At 37.5% G+C, this 20,077-nt stretch overlaps 1 protein-coding gene across 1 annotated transcript; it reads left to right on the forward strand.

Annotated features, from left to right (window-relative positions):
- The first annotated feature begins 11,264 nt into the window (after window positions 1-11,264).
- Window positions 11,265-16,377, forward strand: LOC139150881 (aquaporin-8-like). The gene is made up of 4 exons (XM_070723319.1): window positions 11,265-11,426; window positions 13,115-13,323; window positions 13,750-13,884; window positions 14,471-16,377. Exons 1-4 carry the CDS (start codon window positions 11,337-11,339, stop codon window positions 14,529-14,531), a joined length of 495 nt encoding a protein of 164 aa, XP_070579420.1. The 5' UTR covers window positions 11,265-11,336; the 3' UTR covers window positions 14,532-16,377.
- The last annotated feature ends 3,700 nt before the right edge of the window (window positions 16,378-20,077 follow it).

Below are 20,077 nucleotides of genomic sequence, written 5' to 3' on the forward strand. Positions count from 1 at the left end.
AATTATCAACAGTTGTAGCTCCTGCGCCATTACAAGGCCAACTTGTTCTACAAAAATTTAATGGCATTCATACATTTTTAGACTTTTTCGAGATTAAAGACATAAAATATGACAAAACGGTTCTAGATTTTGTTTAATTATTACTAACATTAGAACCATTGGACGACATCAAAATGTTGGGAGTCGAAATATTTTCAGGTCCCCCCTATAGGCAGAGCAAAACTTTCAAGTCCCCCCCCCTCGACTACCCCAAAAATTTTCGAATCCCCCCTGAATTCCTCCAGCCCCCCCCCCCTCCTCACCACTTTTTTGAACGCGGCCTTAGTATGTTGACTTCCAGGGTTGACCCTGGAGGTTGACTTTGTATACATGTACATACATCACAAATGTTTGTCCTCGCCTGATTTTAGTCACATTCATAAGTGATGGGCATGTATACGTCATATGTACATACAAACGTACGGTACTGTTTTTCATTTTCTTTGTGAGTGAGACTAGACCAGATTTAGTGTCCTAAATCTCGGAGGTTACTCTGAAAACGTACCCCTTTTTCTCGATTTCACGGACCTAGAATCTCCTAGATGACTGAAGAAAAACACCCCCTTTTCCGTGAATTTGGTAATGCGCATGGGTACCCACCAATCCGGGGACTGCCACCACCGGGCGATTAGGTAAGATTAAAACGAAACTAACGTAATGCCAAAAACACGTAGAAGACACGGAGCAGAATTCCTCTGCAGGCTGCCATCACGGCGCCCTCACACAGAAAGACATCTTTGGAATTTTGTAATATATACAAAATTTCCATTTCGCCTTCTATAAATACAGAAAGACTTAGGAACCATCTCCTTGGTCACAAGAGGATTTTTCGGACGTGTAGAGGATGAAACTCTGAATAACAAAGACCTGACACAGACAACATGATCTCCCGACAGCTGAGCATGAACGGTATTAAAATACTAGTAAAACAAATCCGGATGAGCAGGCAAAGTCCAGGGGGTTCATTTAAAATTCGAAAACTGCAAAGGTGGGTATTCTCATGTATTTTTCGCAACGCGTACAATGAGGGTCATTTTACTTTCAAAATTATTCACCCGGTTAAAAGGCTTTGTTTCAGGATACATAAGCATCAATGGGAAAATAGATGGTGGCCCACATGTTTTCGTTCTCTAAAGTAATTTTCATTCATTAAGGTAGAATGCGCCTCGCCCGAGACAGTTTTTCCGAATCTCAAAGTTTTTAAATAAGTGTTTTTTGTCCATCGCTTCAGAAACTCATTTTCCGAAGCTTGAAGTAACAAAATTTTCCGACAAATTTTATTTCTTTCAAGTCTTTTTTCAACAAAGAGAAGGCGGCCATTTTGAATTTCAAATATTGGTAAATGTTAGGTAATTCGTTTTTCATGTACAAAACTTTGTACGGTGACCCTTAATTTTTATTCTTGATTTGGTAAGAGAATGGCTGAAAGTTTCACTGAGGATATAGTTTGAGCAAATGTTTATGTCCTTCACCCTAGAGGCGCAAACTGTACAAACATAACGTGTCTTATAAACAATTTTACTTGATAAGTCTAAGTAGACTTGTCTTGCTATAAATATTACCAGCAAAGAGGAGTTGATGGGTTCCTTAGGAGCCAAATTTGCCGAGGGAAATCAAGTCACAATTGCAAGTCGTATGTCAAACTAAACCCGGCATTTGTTGGAAGTTTACTTTGTGCTAATGGCTTGCTCGACTGTGGAAAATTAAAGTTTATTCAAGATGCGCAGATTTCAGCAGTTCCTAAACCTGTTCAAGAAACACGTTGATATTGGAAATTTAACAAAAGAATCACTATAAGAAGAAACATCTTTGTTCTTTTATTGTCAAATAGTATTAATTCTGAATATACAGTATTTTACTTTTGAATTTTCCGAGATGCAGTACACCGTGTATACTAAATCTTAAAATATAAGAGGGTCGATTTCGAAAAAGCTCCTTCCTCATGTTCCTCTTATGTCATTGTCAACACAAAGTGTACACATATACCGGTAGTGAAAATCTACACAAAGTGTACACATATACTGGTAGTGAAAATCTACACAAAGTGTACAGATATACCGGTAGTGAAAATCTACACAAAGTGTACACATATACCGGTAGTGAAAATCTACACAAAGTGTACACATATACCGGTAGTGAAAATCTACACAAAGTGTACACATATACCGGTAGTGAAAATCTACAAATTGTATTTCCGGGAGTCGCAGTCAGATCTTGTTGTAGCATTCGCCTTCTTTCCCTCTCTCCTTTTCCTAGGATACCGTGGGAAAAATGTGTTTAAAGGAATCAAACGCGTAACCTTATTTCTAATACGCTGACATCAACAGTCAGCCAAGTCGTTCATAAGAGGAAAGAAGAATTACTGGCCCAGTCCATAACAACTAAGAAAGCTCACTGACTGTTCAATGCGGTCATATTGTGAACAAACCATGGGATAATTTGGCAATAAGCAACCCTAAAGACAGGGGCTGCACAAACCATGACCAGTTCACAACATAAACCAGAGAACGATGGCCAGTGTGTATGTCGTGAACAGGTTAAAACCTGTAGTTGTCAGCGGAGTTGTACGTCTGTTAGCAGGATTGTTTATTGCAAAGATATTGTTATAGCAAATAGAAATTTTGGCACAAAATAACTTAAAATACGAATTGCTAGGACTAAATACTCGAAGAAGTTTATTACATTTGCCCCTTTATACAAATAATTGTAGTTGACCGACTTCAGCACCTACAACTGTCCGAAAAACGTTCCTCTTTTTGACAACAGCACAAATAGCAATATCATGTACGCGGCATTATGAAAAATAGATGCAATTTTGCTGCAATTATTGTTTTTTATTTTAAGTATTAATTTTGGTAGCTAAATCAATCATCCTTTATTGATAACTCCCTTAAATTTATTGATGAAATATTTCCATTCTAGAAAATACGTCATCTTCAGGGCCATTTGGGCTGGTCGTGACTGAATATTCCACTCTTGTTTTGCTGTCTTTACCAAACAGATCGCTGTCTTTCGTAACTGACAAACCGATGTCGTAATTCGATGAGAAAAATACATGAAGAAGACTCTGGAAACGACGAGTGATGATGTAAAACTTGAATACGGAACCGTATCCTCACGGCTCAGCCGCTGATACATCAGAATATCTATCCAATGAGAATAGGTCCCTGAGTCTGTGTGAGTGAGTGTGTGAGTGTGAGTCTGCCTCCGTGAGTCATTCTCTGCCTATCAGGTGCCGCCAACGAAGCTGTTCGCGCAAAAAGGTGTTCGTGCGCAGTTTTTCAGCGGGCGGGGAGAAAATTTCTGACAGTTGGTACCATAAAATACGTAGAGGGAGGGGAATGCCGTGGTGTAGAACTTAGAACTTAGGGAAGATTAATAACTTAGGGAAGATTAATAGCCTAACTAAGAGGGAAGCAATATTCCAAGGTATACTGCTCGCACGGTTTTGCGCTGATTTGGGTTACCTAATGACATCTACTAGGCAATGGGGAATTTCAGTAGTAGGAAGTGTACAGAGGGAAGTTTGAATTGTTGTGGGGAGTGGGGAGCGGGCAGATCATAGATACTGGAGGGCAGTGGGCATCAAAATTCAGTGGGAGGGCATATTTTCTGTGTATGCCAGTGGGAGGGCAGTTACGAACAGCTCTACTTTCCCCTCCAATTTTTAAGTCAATGTAAGATTAAGAAAAATCGGTATATTGGCCTTCAAAACATGTTTGTGATGATTTTGCTAAATTGATGAAATTTGCACCTGACCTATGATCAATCCGCGTGTGGCAAAGTATACTGAGTATAATTCAAGTTCTAGAATGAGGTGTTTAAGCAAACCTCGTTGACTTTGTATATGAAGTAAGAGTTTATTGTAATTTGATTTTTGTCTTTTAGTGTTTCACACAACGAAATTAAGCTCCACTTATTCTACAACGAAGATATTGTCATCATTCTGATGTTTCAATACTTGTGAAACAAAACGACAAATAAAAAATGGACAGGCACGTTTACTTCACGCTTTCACGTTTAATAGAACTAAGTGCTCCATGGCAAACATCTAATCGGCAGCGATTCATCGTGCCATCTCACTGACGCTGTAGTTCTCTATTTTCCAAGGTTTCTTTTCAGAGACTCTACCATTCAATAAAGACACCCAACAGTTACCCTTTCAGCTGTTTAGTTCGGCACAGAACGCACCTCAATGAAATCGATGAGAACTCTGTCATATTGCGAAACTGAATCACCTTGAGAATTTCTATTTTCAGCCCAATCTTTCCAAACCTGTGCAGCCAATTTTGTTACGACTGTGTAGTTTTTAGTACTATCGTTTCGCGAATATCTGAAAAATTACTTCGTCCGTAATCACCCCGACGACACCCACTGACCCACCCACGGCGGCAGTGTGTTGGCAAGACTGGGAGGATTTGAACTGAAACAGGGGTGAAAATATTCATCGTTTGGGAAGAAGACAGGTTGCAACACTTTACACATGCAGCACATCTGTAGCATATTGTCCTGAAAAACAGGAAAAAGGGGAGTAAACCAATCAGAAACAAGTGAGAAAGACTGCTGTACATTTCCCGTTCAAATACTGAGAAGACCTAAATTAGCTGAAAGTTAAATCAAAATGATAATGCCGTTGTTAAAGCGTTGTCGAATCAAAAGTGATCACGCCATACACTACGCCCTTCAAGACTGGTATCACAATTTCATGCTTATTAAAAAAAGATGAATTTGAGTAAAGTGAATCGTCACGTCGGGGTTTAAAACCACCATTCGCCGAGCAAAATTTGATGATCGCTGTAAAAACGTCTCAACACAGACAAAAAGAAACAGACTAGCAACGGGTATTGTTCAAGGCGTGAAGCGGTTACCTAACCCATCCATGTTCGCCTCGCCTCGGGTAGCTCTCGCCTCTCTTTTCCGAAGAGTGCCGGCCATGCATCCTTAGGTAATTTTCGGATTTTCGCCAATTGTTAAGAGAAAGTATGTTCGGCAAAATTTGTGTTGTTGTTGTCGTGTGGTGCTGAGCGGAATTGGCGTGCTGGCGAAAACGGGAGTGTTTTGAGCTTCAGGAAAGTGAGTTTTACCATTTTAAAAATTCCTCTCATACTTTTATGAATATATAATGAGGGTGTTTGAACCAAATTTGAAAGTCTTTTATCGATACTGTCTGGTTTTACTCAATGGTTTACGGTCAGTCATACCGCCTTTTACACGTTCGTCAAGGAAGGACATGTTTATGAAACTGCTGGCGTGTTATGTTTTGATTGGCATGAAGCAGTGTTTCTGCCCTGAAAGCTCACAAAGTAACTATGGTTGCTACTCGACTGGCAGCACGATGCCATCTCGTCGTATGTTTTGCATAATCTCGTGCAATTATCAACCACAAACAAAGTCTCCAAAAAGTTTAACACCTTTGAATCTCATTTTAATATGAAAAGGCCGTAGTCTACGGAGACGACCATGGAACAAAAGGCATGCCGCATTGCTAGTCTGTTTCTCTATTTGTCTGTGGTCTCAAGTAGAACTCGTTTAGGTCAGTAAGGACGCAAGCTGTATAAATGATAATAACATATTGATGTGTGTGTTTTCATTCAAAAAGTATGTTTTTGAAGGGGATATCCGTAAACTTTACAAACGAAAAGAATGCCTTTTCTTTTCTATTCCTAATTGCAACTTAAAATAGAAGTCAGCAATTTCCAAATCAGTTTAATTAATGACCAGGTAAGATACGTGTATGAAATCAAATGATATCTAGACCTGTTCCAAAGTTTGCTCCACCCATGCACCAGTATAGGTGACTGACCGTTAATGTTACTATTGATAAGTGTTTGAAATGGCAAAGTCCCCTTCTCATAGCGGTATCACTTCATAACCTAGCATTAACTAGTAATCTAGAAGCGTGAGCACGTATGTATCTCTTCTCAGCACAACTAAAACTGCTGAGATTTCTGACGAGAAGTTTCCACTCAGCCCATTTCCACCAAGTTTAGTCTCTTTGGTGCAAATATGACTTCAGATACGTTTTCAGGTACAGGTGATGAGCATATAGAGGTGGCAAATGAAGAGGTGGTCAATGAGCAGTCGGCGACCACTAAAAGGGGTGTTATCAGAGAGGGTAGGCATGACGAGACAGTAACGGGTTTTACATCGTTTGTCCTGCTAGACAAATGGATCAGACCGCTATTTTCCGGATTCTTCGGCACGATGGCGTTGGTGTTTGTCGGGTCACTGAGCGGACTGGTCGGCTATCCAGACGGAGGCACAAGCGCTGCTTCGGGTGTGCTTGTCGGGGCTATATCCCATGGGTTTGTGGCCTTCGGAATGAGAGATGCATTTGGATTGGTAAGGTAAGAACGGCGTACGTGACTTTTAAAAGGAAACAAAGATCAGTCGAAATATCTGCTAGATTTTAAATACAGCAAACAGATTGCACAATTATGGCCTATAGAGCCATCAATAAAGCAATTGTTATCATATCCAGGGCCCGTCCATTGGAGACTGATGATGGTTTCCATGGTGAAAGAATATCCACGGTACTCTTCTCTCTGAACAGGTGGAAATCTATCGATACATTGATACAACTATCGAAAATTATTCAAGCTATGCTCTGGAAACCGAAGAGTTATTTAATGTTCTGACATCGCTGTTCCGTTAGCCAAGGTTCTTCTGCCTCCTAATTCTTCTTGGTCAACTTGTTCAACATCATAGCGAATTGTACTAAGGTATTGTCTTCGCAGGGTTACTACTTTCTATATGGAGCGCATTGTACCAAAATCGAGTGTATACCCTCCTGCGAAGGGGGTTATTGCTATTATATTATATCAACTTGTGTGTCTTTGTTGTCTTATTTGAGTATTTTTGCCACTTTAAGCCCCAAATGCAGAAAATGGACGTGTGAGAGATCGATCGTCGGAAATTTTGCGCCCGAGACCGAGCATTTTTAGGTTGGGATTACGTACACGCACGCAGTATCGTACGATAAATACGCATACGTTCATCAACATTGCATTTTATTCGCATGCAACGCGAAGACTATCATTCACTATTATTACACCTCACGTATTATTCAGGTACTGTGATTGGCTGAGTTGGCTGTGGTGAGTCTCGATCGACACTTGACTGCATTCTGAGCAAATTTTCGAAAACAAGTGTTTGTTCGGTGTAATAAAATTAATAACACACGCTAGCACGGGCAAGATCACGATTGTTGCCTGCCCTCGGGCTGGTGCTCATGACGGTAATATTGATGATACCCTCGCCTTCGGCTCGGGCATCATCAATATTACCGTCATGAGCACCATCCCTTGGGCGGGCAACAAATCGTGATCTTGCCCATGCTGGCGTGTGTTATTATTTATTATTACACCTCACGTATTATTCAGGTACTGTGATTGGCTGAGCCTCACTCACGTGATATAGAACAAAAAGTGATAGAACATGGCACAGGTGATATAGCCCTGTCGCGTGCGCTGATATAGCCCTGTCGCGTGCAGTGATATAGCCCGCTACCACGTTCTGGAATACCGCGCGTCCTTTCTGCGCGTACCACATCATCGCGTACATTTGCTTGGTATTTTCTGTGAAGCAATGGCTTTTGAAAAGGTACAAGAAATTAGCTCGACCTGAAGTACACGACGTTTAGTACATTAAACGAGAAAAGCTTGAACAACACTGTCTTCGTTTTTAGACGTTAATTCAACTTCATGTAGCATTGCGATCGAGGAACAAATCGAACGTTTCACTGTGGCGAGTCTCGATCGACACTTGACTGCATTCTGAGCAAAGTTTCGAAAAAAAGTGTCTGTTCGGTGTAATAAAATTAATAACACACGCTAGCACGGGCAAGATCACGATTTGTTGCCAGCCCTCGGGCTGGTGCTCATGACGGTAATATTGATGATACCCTCGCCTTCGGCTCGGGCATCATCAATATTACCGCCATGAGCACCATCCCTTGGCGGGCAACAAATCGTGATCTTGCCTTGCTGGCGTGTGTTATTATTTAAAAAATACCTGCTGCAGACACAGAAAACAGGTCAAGAGTTCAAATCAAAAGAAAAAGTAACAATTTTTTCGTAAATTTACATATGAACAATAGTCCTGGTTTTTTTGGCATACTAAAAATAGATTTGTCTCATTCTGTACCGCTTACGCGTATACGGTATCGACCGTCGCGACATTCAGAGGTGGTACAGTGAAGTTACAGGATGTATTTTTCATGGATAATTCGGACGTACCAGAAAACATGCAGTTTTGAAATAATCCAGACGTACGATGACTGCAATTGTGATGAACAGTTGTACAGTGTGTGTTGCCCGATGCAGCGAGAGCTGGACGCTGATATTGTTCGTAGCATTTGATGTCAAATTTTGTCGCAGTCGCCAGGAGTCTTCCCATTGTACTTTGAACTATAGGACACCTGGTCTGTTGCAGCCCAAACTTTGGTAAAGAATATCTGACATACCGTTACTGTGAGGAAGTGTCAATTTATTAGTGTGTGAACGAATACTAGCTTCATTTTAAAGAGCGGTAGGATATATCACGTCTCGATTCCCGCAATATCAAGAAAAGTGCACGTTGCGCTGTCGCCTCAATGCAATAATTCGTCTACATCACACTCAAATGAGCTGCTTCAGAGATGTATTTTATCATCGATCCCAACTTATTTTAACCAAGAGGTGAGTTACAGACCCACACTTTATCTGTGTATCAAAATTCGGTATTCTTTCTTTGAAACAAAGCGGACTTTCGGTTCTTCGCGAGGGTCTATGGTTAATATGGGTACGTTCAAATGCAGCGAGTGGGAAATTTTCGAAAATGCTGGTTTAGGGGCCCGTTTTACCACTGCTATCAGTGCTAAAACAGTATTTTAGCATCGCTGGAATGAGCTCTCGTCCAATCAGAATGGCGCATGGTAGCATGATATAATATAATAAATAATAATATTTATTTCTTCTGGTACTACTGACTGTAACTCTGAACCAGAACTGTAGAGTTATGGCGCCAATGTCAGTTTCAAATTTGGTCAGAGGCTTGTTTTACGTTTAGTTTATACCAGTAGTTTAGTTACAAGTTGTAGGTTGAATAGTTTGTTGTACGCCTCAAATCCATCGCAAAGATACCAATGACGCCCACAGTAAACAGAACTACTCCTTGAAAAATATACGTTTTGAGTCTCGATGTAAAAAATCCTCTACGAAGCTGCAGGTCGGATTGGTTTTTACCGAGCCCATCCTTTCTGGTAAAATTTTATCGCCTTCAGAACTCAGCAAAAGAAACATATATTTTGTGAAGATTATAAGAATATATTTAACTCTTCTAAAGGCAATATAAGTGACTAAAATTGTAAAAGATAATGCAACATATTGTTATCACTCGACCACTTTTCTTCTGTTATGAAAGTCTAGAGCATTTTGCTCATTCAAAGTACCACAGTGACTTCTTTTCCATTGTCAAGTTATCTCTGAAAATTCTTGGATATATGCCTCAATCTTTTGTTCTCGAATTCTCAATGGATTATCATCCCCCATTCATCGTCATGTCTTTTTTTTTCAACTCGTGTTTCAGTTGTGGCAATTAAAAGGAATGCACCATTAGGTCTTAGAATGTCAGCACACAAGTCGTTTCACATTGCAGAATTTGACGAGTTTGTATGGCATGCATGCCACTCTCCCAAAGTCCACACTTCTTTTTCAGCTCGTTTACATGTAAATATTTGGTATTTTGTTTTACAAAGAAAAGCAGCATGGCTGAATATTTTGGGCAATTCTTGCACTCTAACTAGTGATGGATACAATCCATCAATTATTCCACACATTTTATCCACTGAAGATGAAGTTGAGGCCACTGATGAAGCAAACCTTCGGATCGTCATGTGTTATACAGGATTTCCACTCTGGGGTATAGACTGCTATGCAATGACACGTAGTTTACAGCTATGTCTCGCCGTGGCTATACACAAAACAGCCAAACGTAAAATACACTTACAAAATACACAAAATATACTCAACGCAAACAGCCCAGATATGAATTATTTGTGGAGTTACCTTCCCTTTATCACAAAGACAAATGTTTAAGGGCTAATTCTTTAATTGAGTTGACAATATAGATTCATTACATCCATGGTTAATAAGTATTACATTTATTGGTGTTTTATTTATTACATTTATGGTTACCATTTATTATAATAATGGTTGGCGTTTTTATTACATTTATGGTTGATATTACATTTATGGGTGCATATTATTACAATTATGATTAATGTTACATTTATGGAGATTATTACATTTATGGAGGTTACACACGTATGTGTTAAACAGACAATCTACCAGTCTATGACGATGCTTGAAATGTACCATAGTCTTTGAAAAGAACCATTTTCTCCACATTTTCTGATGACAAACAACAACAGGTGTCAATATTGGTGAATAGGACCGGAGAATAACGTAACCATTTCTGTTGTAATGATTTAGTTTTTGTGTAGTCAAGAAACAACATACTTCTGCTCTATTCAGCTAGCATGCTGTATCACCATGCCAATGGACAAGATGTCATAAAGACAGCTAAGATTCAGCGTTGAAATATGATGTCTTCTCCAAAATTTAACTGAATAATATGGCGCGTATAGTGCTCAAGGCAAATGCTTATATCAAACGTTTAAGATTTTAGTGAGGGAATTCCTTGCTTTAGCGACTTTTGACCAAATTTTCCTTTTTGTCACTTTATTAACATATCATTTGCTCTTGCTTGTGTCTTTGAACAAATCTCTGTTTTAGCCCAAAACACTTATACACCAAACATGGGAAAAGAAGGCCAGGTTGCCAAATACAATACAATACAATACAATACAATACAATACAATACAATACAATACAATGCAATGCAGTGCAGTGCAGTGCAGTGCAGTGCAGTGCAGTGCAGTGCAGTGCAGTGCAGTACAATACAATACAATACAATACAACACAACACAACACAACACAACACAACACAACACAACACAACACAACACAATACAATACAATCCAATACAATACAATACAATACAATACAATACAATATAATACAAGACAAGACAATACAATACAATGCAATGCAATAGATTTCAATAGCATGGCAAGTCAATAATGGCATGAACACACTGTTCATACTTCTGTTTGTACAAGTTCCTTATGTCAGATCGCTTTTTATGCGTGATTTTATAACTTTGGCTCGTATGAAACTTATGATTTGACTTACTTGGTTTTTTACTTTCTTAAATAAGTTGTGGACATGTGAATCCAATAGCGACGTTAGCAGTGATGTGTTGTGGCAGCATGGGTATAATTTATGGATCTCTCTACATGTTAGCTCAGATCTTGGGAGGCGTCTGTGGATCGGCCCTTGTCTTGGTAAGTGAAATATACCTAATAAATGTAGTAGTATCATGTCAATCATTGAATTTTCGTAATTAGGCTGATATGTCAGGAAATACTGCATCAAATTTCATGAAACTTGGTACAGATGTTAAGGTCTCATTGCTTTAACAGTGAATAAAGACATTTATCAGTGTCATGGTAATTAATTTGTAATTGCATATATATAATAAACTTTCCTAATTAGAGTGATATGTCCACAAATACTACATCAAATTCTATGAAACTTGGTACAGATGTTGATCTCAATGACACTTAGCAGTATCGTTTAAATTAATTGCTAATTTGCCTTTACATGATGAATTTTTGCTTTTAGGGTGAATGTCAAGAAGCACTGCATCAAACTTTATGAAATATGGTACCGGCGATAATCTGTCAGTGTTAATTATGATAGGATGCAAAAATGTTTGGCAACATCCTGTCGATTAATTACTAATTGACTCTTTTAATGACCTTTTGCACGGTCCCTCCGTGCCTTTTGTAATTAGGATGGCGGCCTACATTGGTTTATGTTTTCACCGCCATGGAACTTGATCATTCTCGGCCATTAAGCCCCATCTATATCGCAGTATTTTTAATCACCGACCTAATTAATGAACAGAACTCTATTCTCTCCGAGGACTTGTAATTACAGTACCCATTAACAAGTGGGGACTGTGTCATCAACGATGACTTGTTATAAAGATGTTTTGGGACGAATTCGGAGGAACCTACATGCAGCTTGTAGCTGTGGTTGTTGCATTCAAATGGATACATTCATTGACTTTAATTTCCTACATAATGTCCATTATTTTGCGTACTTTTTAAATACCAAAATGATTTTTTAACCTGTCAACATTGGCTTTAAATTATATGTGTAAAGTCCAATATTATTGGCGTCAAATGAATTTTAAGTCGGGACTAGGAAACATTTATGGGTAACAAAGTGACGCAATGTACATGAAGCGCTGTGTTATTAGGCCTGATACTTTATATCTTAACATACTTCACAGAGAAATAAAATGCCGTTGTTTTGTGAAGCTAAAATAATGAGATATGGTCAAAACCTAACGTTGCCGACCCATTAACGCACTTAATCGACATATGCAGGTGACATGCAAACGTTCCGTCGGTAGGGATTTGTCTAAAAACACTAGATAACCTCTGGGTACGGTACGGCATAAACAGTGACACAATAATTATATCATGTCATATCATTTTCGATAAGAACGCCGATTGCGAGACATCCCATCGTTCCTGTAAATATTTGTCATAAAGCGTCCTACATTTTTGTGCTTTTTTACTGTAAATCATTTATGTTTGGCTCCGTATAACAGGTATAAATAACTGATCAATTTCATACAGTGGTCCACGGTCACGCGACCGAGAATGGTCAGATAGATCACAAAGACAATTGCACTCGACTTAAAAAAGTACCTAATAATATAATCAAGTAAAAACACTTGTCTCTGACATGAGATCGGTAGTATCTGGACACACCACATTTTCTAAAAAGTTAATCCACCATGTCTAACAGACAGTTGTGTTCGTATAACTATAAGCTTTTTTTCTACATTAAACATCAAATATCGTGACGGCCTTAGTTCATGGTATGATCATTTTGTCAGACATGATAATACCAGATGTGGCATGGATAATGCAATATTCCGTTATTTTTCAATTAGGCGTTACTGACCAGAGAACAATTCGAGTTCATCAATGGTGGAGTAACATTACCTAGTGAAGATGCCTCGATAGGGCAAGTCTTAGTCACCGAATTCTCCCTCGCTACAGTATTAGTAGTGACGATACTGCGAACGGCCGTTGATAGTAAACCTTCTAATCTACCATCGTTAGCTTTCGCGATGATCATCCTCGCCAATGCCTTGGCAGGGTATGTCACATCAAGTAATATTAGTTAATAATATCAAATTTAATAGCGCCCTCTGATGATATGGTGTCATTATCTGAGATGGAATGTCTTGAAATATTTCTGAAAGTGTGTTACTTGATCATATAAAGCGAATCCCAACACTCGCAAAAACTCCTATTTTTATACAGTAGACAGTTCCCGACGCAAAACATCGGCGGAGAGAATTATCAGCCGCTTCAGACAAACATTGAGACATCCTTATGGCGATACCGAAGGATTCCAATTGGTAAGCAACGGTTGCTAAGGGTAATTTTCAAAATCAATCAAAATGCAAAGTTTTCATAATTTTCTTTGCATAACAAATAGCAACCAACGCTTTGAATCCTTCGGTATCGCCTTAACGTTAAGAGTAACCAATGTAAACGTTTTTTTCCCTGACTTCTTCAGGAATAGTATTTCTGGACCCAGTGTGAATCCTGCCCGCAGTTTTGGTCCGGCTTTGATCACTGGTATTTGGACACATCATTGGATTTATTGGGTTGGACCGATTAGTGGATCTCTATTTTCAGTTCTTGTCTTCAAGTGAGTGCCTCTCCGTCATTTCCCTCTATCTTAGCCTGTCAAGTATCAGATCCCTTTCTGTCGTTCTTGTTCTTTCTCCATCCTCAGTCTGAAAATGTTGACATATCTCTTTCTCCCTCCCTAACTCCTCCCTCCTCTCTCCCCTCCCCACCTCTCTCTCTCTCTCTCTCTCTCTCTCTCTCTCTCCTCTCTCTCTCTCTCTCTCTCTCTCTCTCTCTCTCTCTCTCTCTCTCTCTCTCTCTCTCTCTCTCTCTCTCTCTCATACTTCTTGAATAACGCGTTGGACATTGATGTGTATACATGTTTAATAACAATGATTTCCATATTCAGATATTCAGACTAAAGTAAATGACAGAGATTGTTTCAATCCTTCCGAAAACTAATATGTTGTGTAAGCAACCGAGTGATTTTGAGAAAATTTTTCTCCAAATGGTTAGTACGATAATCACGGTATGCTGCTATTAATATTCATGATATGAAAAACTCATGACTTTTAGAATGTCGCTAGGATTGGGTCACATTTCAGAATTGAAACAAGTTGATACAGGCAATATATAATATCATATGCTTTACCTTCGCCTGTCAGATTAATCCTTGCATCAGCTGACACCAGATGGGTTCTCAAGAGAGGTCGAAGAGCATCCTGAACGACAAACATTCCTCCACATAATGTTTTGCCACTGCAAATTATACAGTGCAGAAGTATGGGCTAGGGATCTGTACATGTGACCGGGATCTACCTACACACTAGCACTGCTGAAAGCCTGGCGTCCCTTCCGTTGTTACATGATGCGGGCAATTTTTGTTGTCTGAAGTATTTTGAAGATCTTTTAGTTACTTTATAAAGGCTTCTGAAGGAAAATTATTTATAGTGCTAACGAATAAAAATAAAAACAAGAAATCAAAATAATACAGTCTTTACAGATACTGACATTAAAAGCTTCTGACCGTTTTTCATGTGATTGTCAAAACCCCTTTTTATAATTATAGTTTGGAAAATGTATTCGGTGTTTTGTAATGCACTGTGTTGTATTATCGCGGATGAAACAGCCCTTTACAATAACAACTAGGTTTAAACACGAACCATTCATGAAGCTACGACAAAAACATACCATTCGTATTTTCTGACGTTGCCATGGGATCATATTATGAGAATGAAACCGCCATTGAGTGTATATTTTACAAATTAGCAAAGGTTTACAGAGAGCCACGGTTACTAGAAGAGTGAAAGATGTCATTTTAATTTTGATAAGGAGAACGCTCTTCTCTCCATTGAAAATGAAATGTAGTTTACGTCACAGCATTGTACAATCTCTAACTCTGACAGAAATGTATCAAATCACTTGACATAGGCGTCAGGCTTGCAGACATTCAATCAAGTCAGTGTCACGAATAAAAACTGTGTGCTACAGTACGACATCAACGCCGTGAAGTGACACAACTCACGTCCACGTATCTAGTCTCATCGCCTTCGATAAGGGCGTTGATTGATTGCGCCACATCGCTTGTTTTCCCGTTTGTAAGAGGTTGGTGCTCTTTCAGTGTTTGTTTCGTTACTTAATCTTCGATTTGTATCAAATAATTGATTTTTTCATACATATCCTGGAAGATCGATATTAGGGCTTGAGAGGGTACATCTGGAAAAGCTAATGTTGCTTGCATTTGTTCCAGGCAAGATTTGAAATATACAACCATTGAGATAGGGGGACAGTGGTACAACAAAATTTATTAGCGTTCTACTTCTACTCATCCCATTGTAAACATTTCGTTTGTCATGCCTGAAACATGTTGCCAATCGTATCTTGTCATATCAATGAGATATAGGCCTACTCTTTGTACAAATAACATCAATCTTGTAATATGAATTAAGTATTATCTATACCTTTGTAACTAATCAAACATGATAACGTCAGACGCGCTTATTTCGTTATTGTTCACTATTAATGATCGCCTACTTGCGAAAGAGGGGACATTTTGCAATAGCGTGATATTTCTCTCACATCTTATCAAACGCAAATATTACGTTGAAACAGTTCTAGAAAAACTATACATGTGGCTAGAGATCTAGCATTTCAGTTGCGACAGTCTTTCTGTAGAGTTCAGCTTGCACCTCACACATGAGAACTGATGTTCTACTCTGTTCTGTCTGTGTGTGGTTAAAATGTAACGTACTAAATAGATTTTGGTTGGTGTTCACAATGAAATTATCAAAGCCAAAATGTATTAAAGTGATACTCGCCTTGTTAGGGCTTTTTAACTTTTTTCAAAGATACATTTGCCAAAACAAAGTGGCAAATAAAACAAATTTACACTTGTTAACTAGTCTAATCCATACGGTGGCAATAGCGCCACCATACGTGATGTTTGAAGATTTACAATAGAAATCATGTTCAACTGTTACAGTTTCCGTTATGACATGTTTTACAGATAGAATGAGACGTCTCATTTCTGGTTCGTTTATCATCACTTCGTAAGCTCTTTGAAATATTTTACCAAGCGAGTGTGTGTTTATATATATATATATATATATATATATATATATATATATATAATATATATATATATATATATATATATATATATATATATATATATATATCAAAGTATACAGATGTCCTCATGGGGAATTACAGTGCTGCACTTTAAGTAATTTGTATTATATATATATATATATATATATATATATATATATATATATATATATATATATATATATATATATATATATATATATATATATATACACACACATCGTCGCCCATATTGTCGCCCATAATGTTATTCCGCACTCCTTATATTCGCTTCAGAGAACAGTCGTTATCCATTTCTTAGTCGTATTGTTGTAGACTTTTATCACTTTGTCGTCTAATGCTAGTAGAGATATTAAATAACAACAGAATATAAATTTGGTTGTGGCCCTACAAAAGTTTTCTACCGTGAGCAGCGACCAAACGTGATTTACAGCAAATTAACATTTGTTACTCCTTGAGTGGTCCAGGGCCCAAGGAAATCAAATGGTACTTTCCCAAACATTACCAATGTATTCCTTCGTCCCTTTGAAAGCATATCAGTATCAATTATATGCATGTGCCAAACAAGCAATGTTTTGTAACAACATCATCTATTTTTCAAATTCCACTTGAATTTCCGAATTGGAACCATTCCAAAATAGAGAATCCAGTTTTGAATCATTCCTTGCCATGTTTTACCATCTGCCAATTCACACAGGTCAGTAGCCCAGAGTCGAGATATCCTCCTTGATTCGGCATAGATAGATTTAATCAGGGTCAAACTCAACCATGATTACAATGTCTGGAAGCGGTCGGCTGTTTACTATGACGTGGCGTGGTCAACCTCAGTTCAACGGACTTGACGTCACGCAGGTAACAGTTGCTTGTCTGCCAGTGAATTTACAAACGAGTGTAACTGCATCTTCTGTGCAGGAGCTTCTGTTCTGTATGTTTTACAAATACATAAGTCGTGCTATTTATCCATTGAGTGAGTGATGTTTAGTAGTGAAATGTTTCCTTGGATATATTGACAGTAATGTTACATGCAGGAAGTATTCAATATATTGAACTCTCTGCATTCCAGGCTATCAACAATCCTTGACACCTGCACAATTATGTCCTTCACTGGAGATCAGAATGTCATGAGAAAATCACTAGTTGAAGAGATGGCCTCCAGTTTATCTCGATGAAATGACTTAGCATGTCTGCATAAATATCGAAAAGGCACTAGCAAAGTGTTAATCTGAATTATATCAAAATAGTGCTGCAAATGATGATAACACACGTTTTGCAGAAAATGACATGCTTCTTCTTGGGAAAGTAGCTATGATCGCCACTGTCTCCTTTTTAATCGCAATGTCAAATAGACAAGAATACGTATTTGTACGCTGGTTTTACTTTGTAATATATATTTTATGAACAATGTAATGTTACAAGCCGATTTAGATTAGAGATGCTGTTATTTAATTATTTCAGATTATACTAGTGCATTTTAACAGATTTAGACATTTGAATGGATAAACACTGGTTTCATGATATAACACAGAATTTGTACTGAAGATTTGTATCACTTACTTTTTGATAATATCGTTCATTCACGTTAAACTATTTCAAGAGCTGATAGTCTTAAGATGGTGTACTTACAAAGATGTCACACAGCCTCCAAGGGGAGAACCATGTGATTCGTGGAAGAGTGGGAGGAAATATGGTGTCAACACGTTTTTGTCCATTATCGCAGAATATTGTTTCCTTAATATAATTTAAGTTTCACAAATGTCAGTATTTTCATTTCGTGCAATCTTCATTTCATGTTTTCGATTCAGGTACTGGAAGTGACAGTAAATTTTGAACTTTCAGAGTAAAATTTATTATTTTTTGCTCCTTGGGCAGTTGACAAATTTTCATTCCCTTAATTCTCCGGCCCAACTCATCTGAAAAATATCAAATGGTACTTATACCTAAACAGTATGAATGAACCCTCTGCCCCTCAGAAAGCCTTTTAACATGAATTAAATGTACATGACATGCCAAACAAGCACTGACTTTGCAACAACAATGTAAACTTTTCAAAATGCTGCAAATTTGTAAATTGTGGAGAAGCCCCTTAGGCTAAATTTGATACTTGTACTAGAATTTTTGTAAATTCCAATTCGGAACTATTCTATTCAAATTTGAAACTTTCCAAAATGGATTCGAATGATTCCGTTCCATGTTATATCAGTTGCCATTTGTCACGTGTTACTGAAGGAATGGGTAAAGTGTTATGTCACGACAGCACTTTGAACTTCACGCGCTAACTGATTTTCAATCATTACGAAACAAACTGATGAGTCTAGTCAGGATAATTATCAAAGGATTAAACGCAGAAGTCAAAAGCATAAACAAGAAGTGTGGAATTTACAGTTCTGATATCCACCGAGACCCATGCACAACAGACATGACACATGATAATGATAATGTATGATGAATGTTCAATATTTTATTAGCTTCTATAGTGTAAAACAAATCTTTTTCTCAGATGTAATAAGGCATGTATTAAAACTTTTTTTGATAACTACAATAAAAAAGCATATATAACAACGGCATGGCAAGTTTTTTTACAAAGTCAAATGATCAAGAGCCAAAGAAGAGACTTCATGGTGTGGTCAGTCACAACATTTTAAAATTCAAACGCGTCAAATACAAGACTGTTGGGTGTTAATAGCTGTATATATGTAACATACGTTTAGGCAACACCCATTTCACTTATTTCCATGCATGACTTTAGATGCCTTGACATATCAGATCAGCATAACTTTATTAATTTGTAGTAAATTTTAAGGTGAAAAATCTTGCTGATTACATGCATTTATTTTTATCATAATCACAACTTGCAGAGCAAAATAATTGAACAGAAAAAAACAGCATCAAATACACAGGGTACGTTAAAGACATGGTCAATGGATACAGCATCGAGTTTCCTAACGTAAGCAAGCGATGCAATCTTTGTGTATCAGAAAAGATAACACTATAAATGCTGACTAATCTGTTAAGCAAATGCTCTAAGTTGGTTTCAAAATATCGTCACCAAAACAAAGTTTAGTTCTGTCTGAGGATTGCAAGATGCATGAAACTCAAGAGTAACTAATTATCTATATAAATGCTCTGCTTTTAGCATCGAGCATTGTAATTTTTCACGTGGATATCGGTATCGGTGTATATATATATATATATATATATATATATATATATATATATATATATATATATATATATATATATATATATATATATATATGTATATATATATATATATAAGTTATATATAAGATATATATGATATATATATATATATATAATTTATATATAAGATATATATAATATATATATATATATATATATATATATATATATATATATATATATATATATGCATGCATATATGTCCATTCATCCATAAACACACATACATACATACATTCATATATACATACATACGTACATACATACGTACATACATACGTACATACATACATACATACATACATACATACATACATACATACATACATACATACATACATACACATACATACATACATACATACATACATACATACATACATACATACATACATACATACATACATACATACATACATACATACATACATACAATCGGTATCTGTAACTAAAGTTTCATG

The sequence above is a fragment of the Ptychodera flava genome, chromosome 15 (assembly GCF_041260155.1).
Source record: "Ptychodera flava strain L36383 chromosome 15, AS_Pfla_20210202, whole genome shotgun sequence".
NCBI classification, from domain to species: domain Eukaryota; kingdom Metazoa; phylum Hemichordata; class Enteropneusta; family Ptychoderidae; genus Ptychodera; species Ptychodera flava.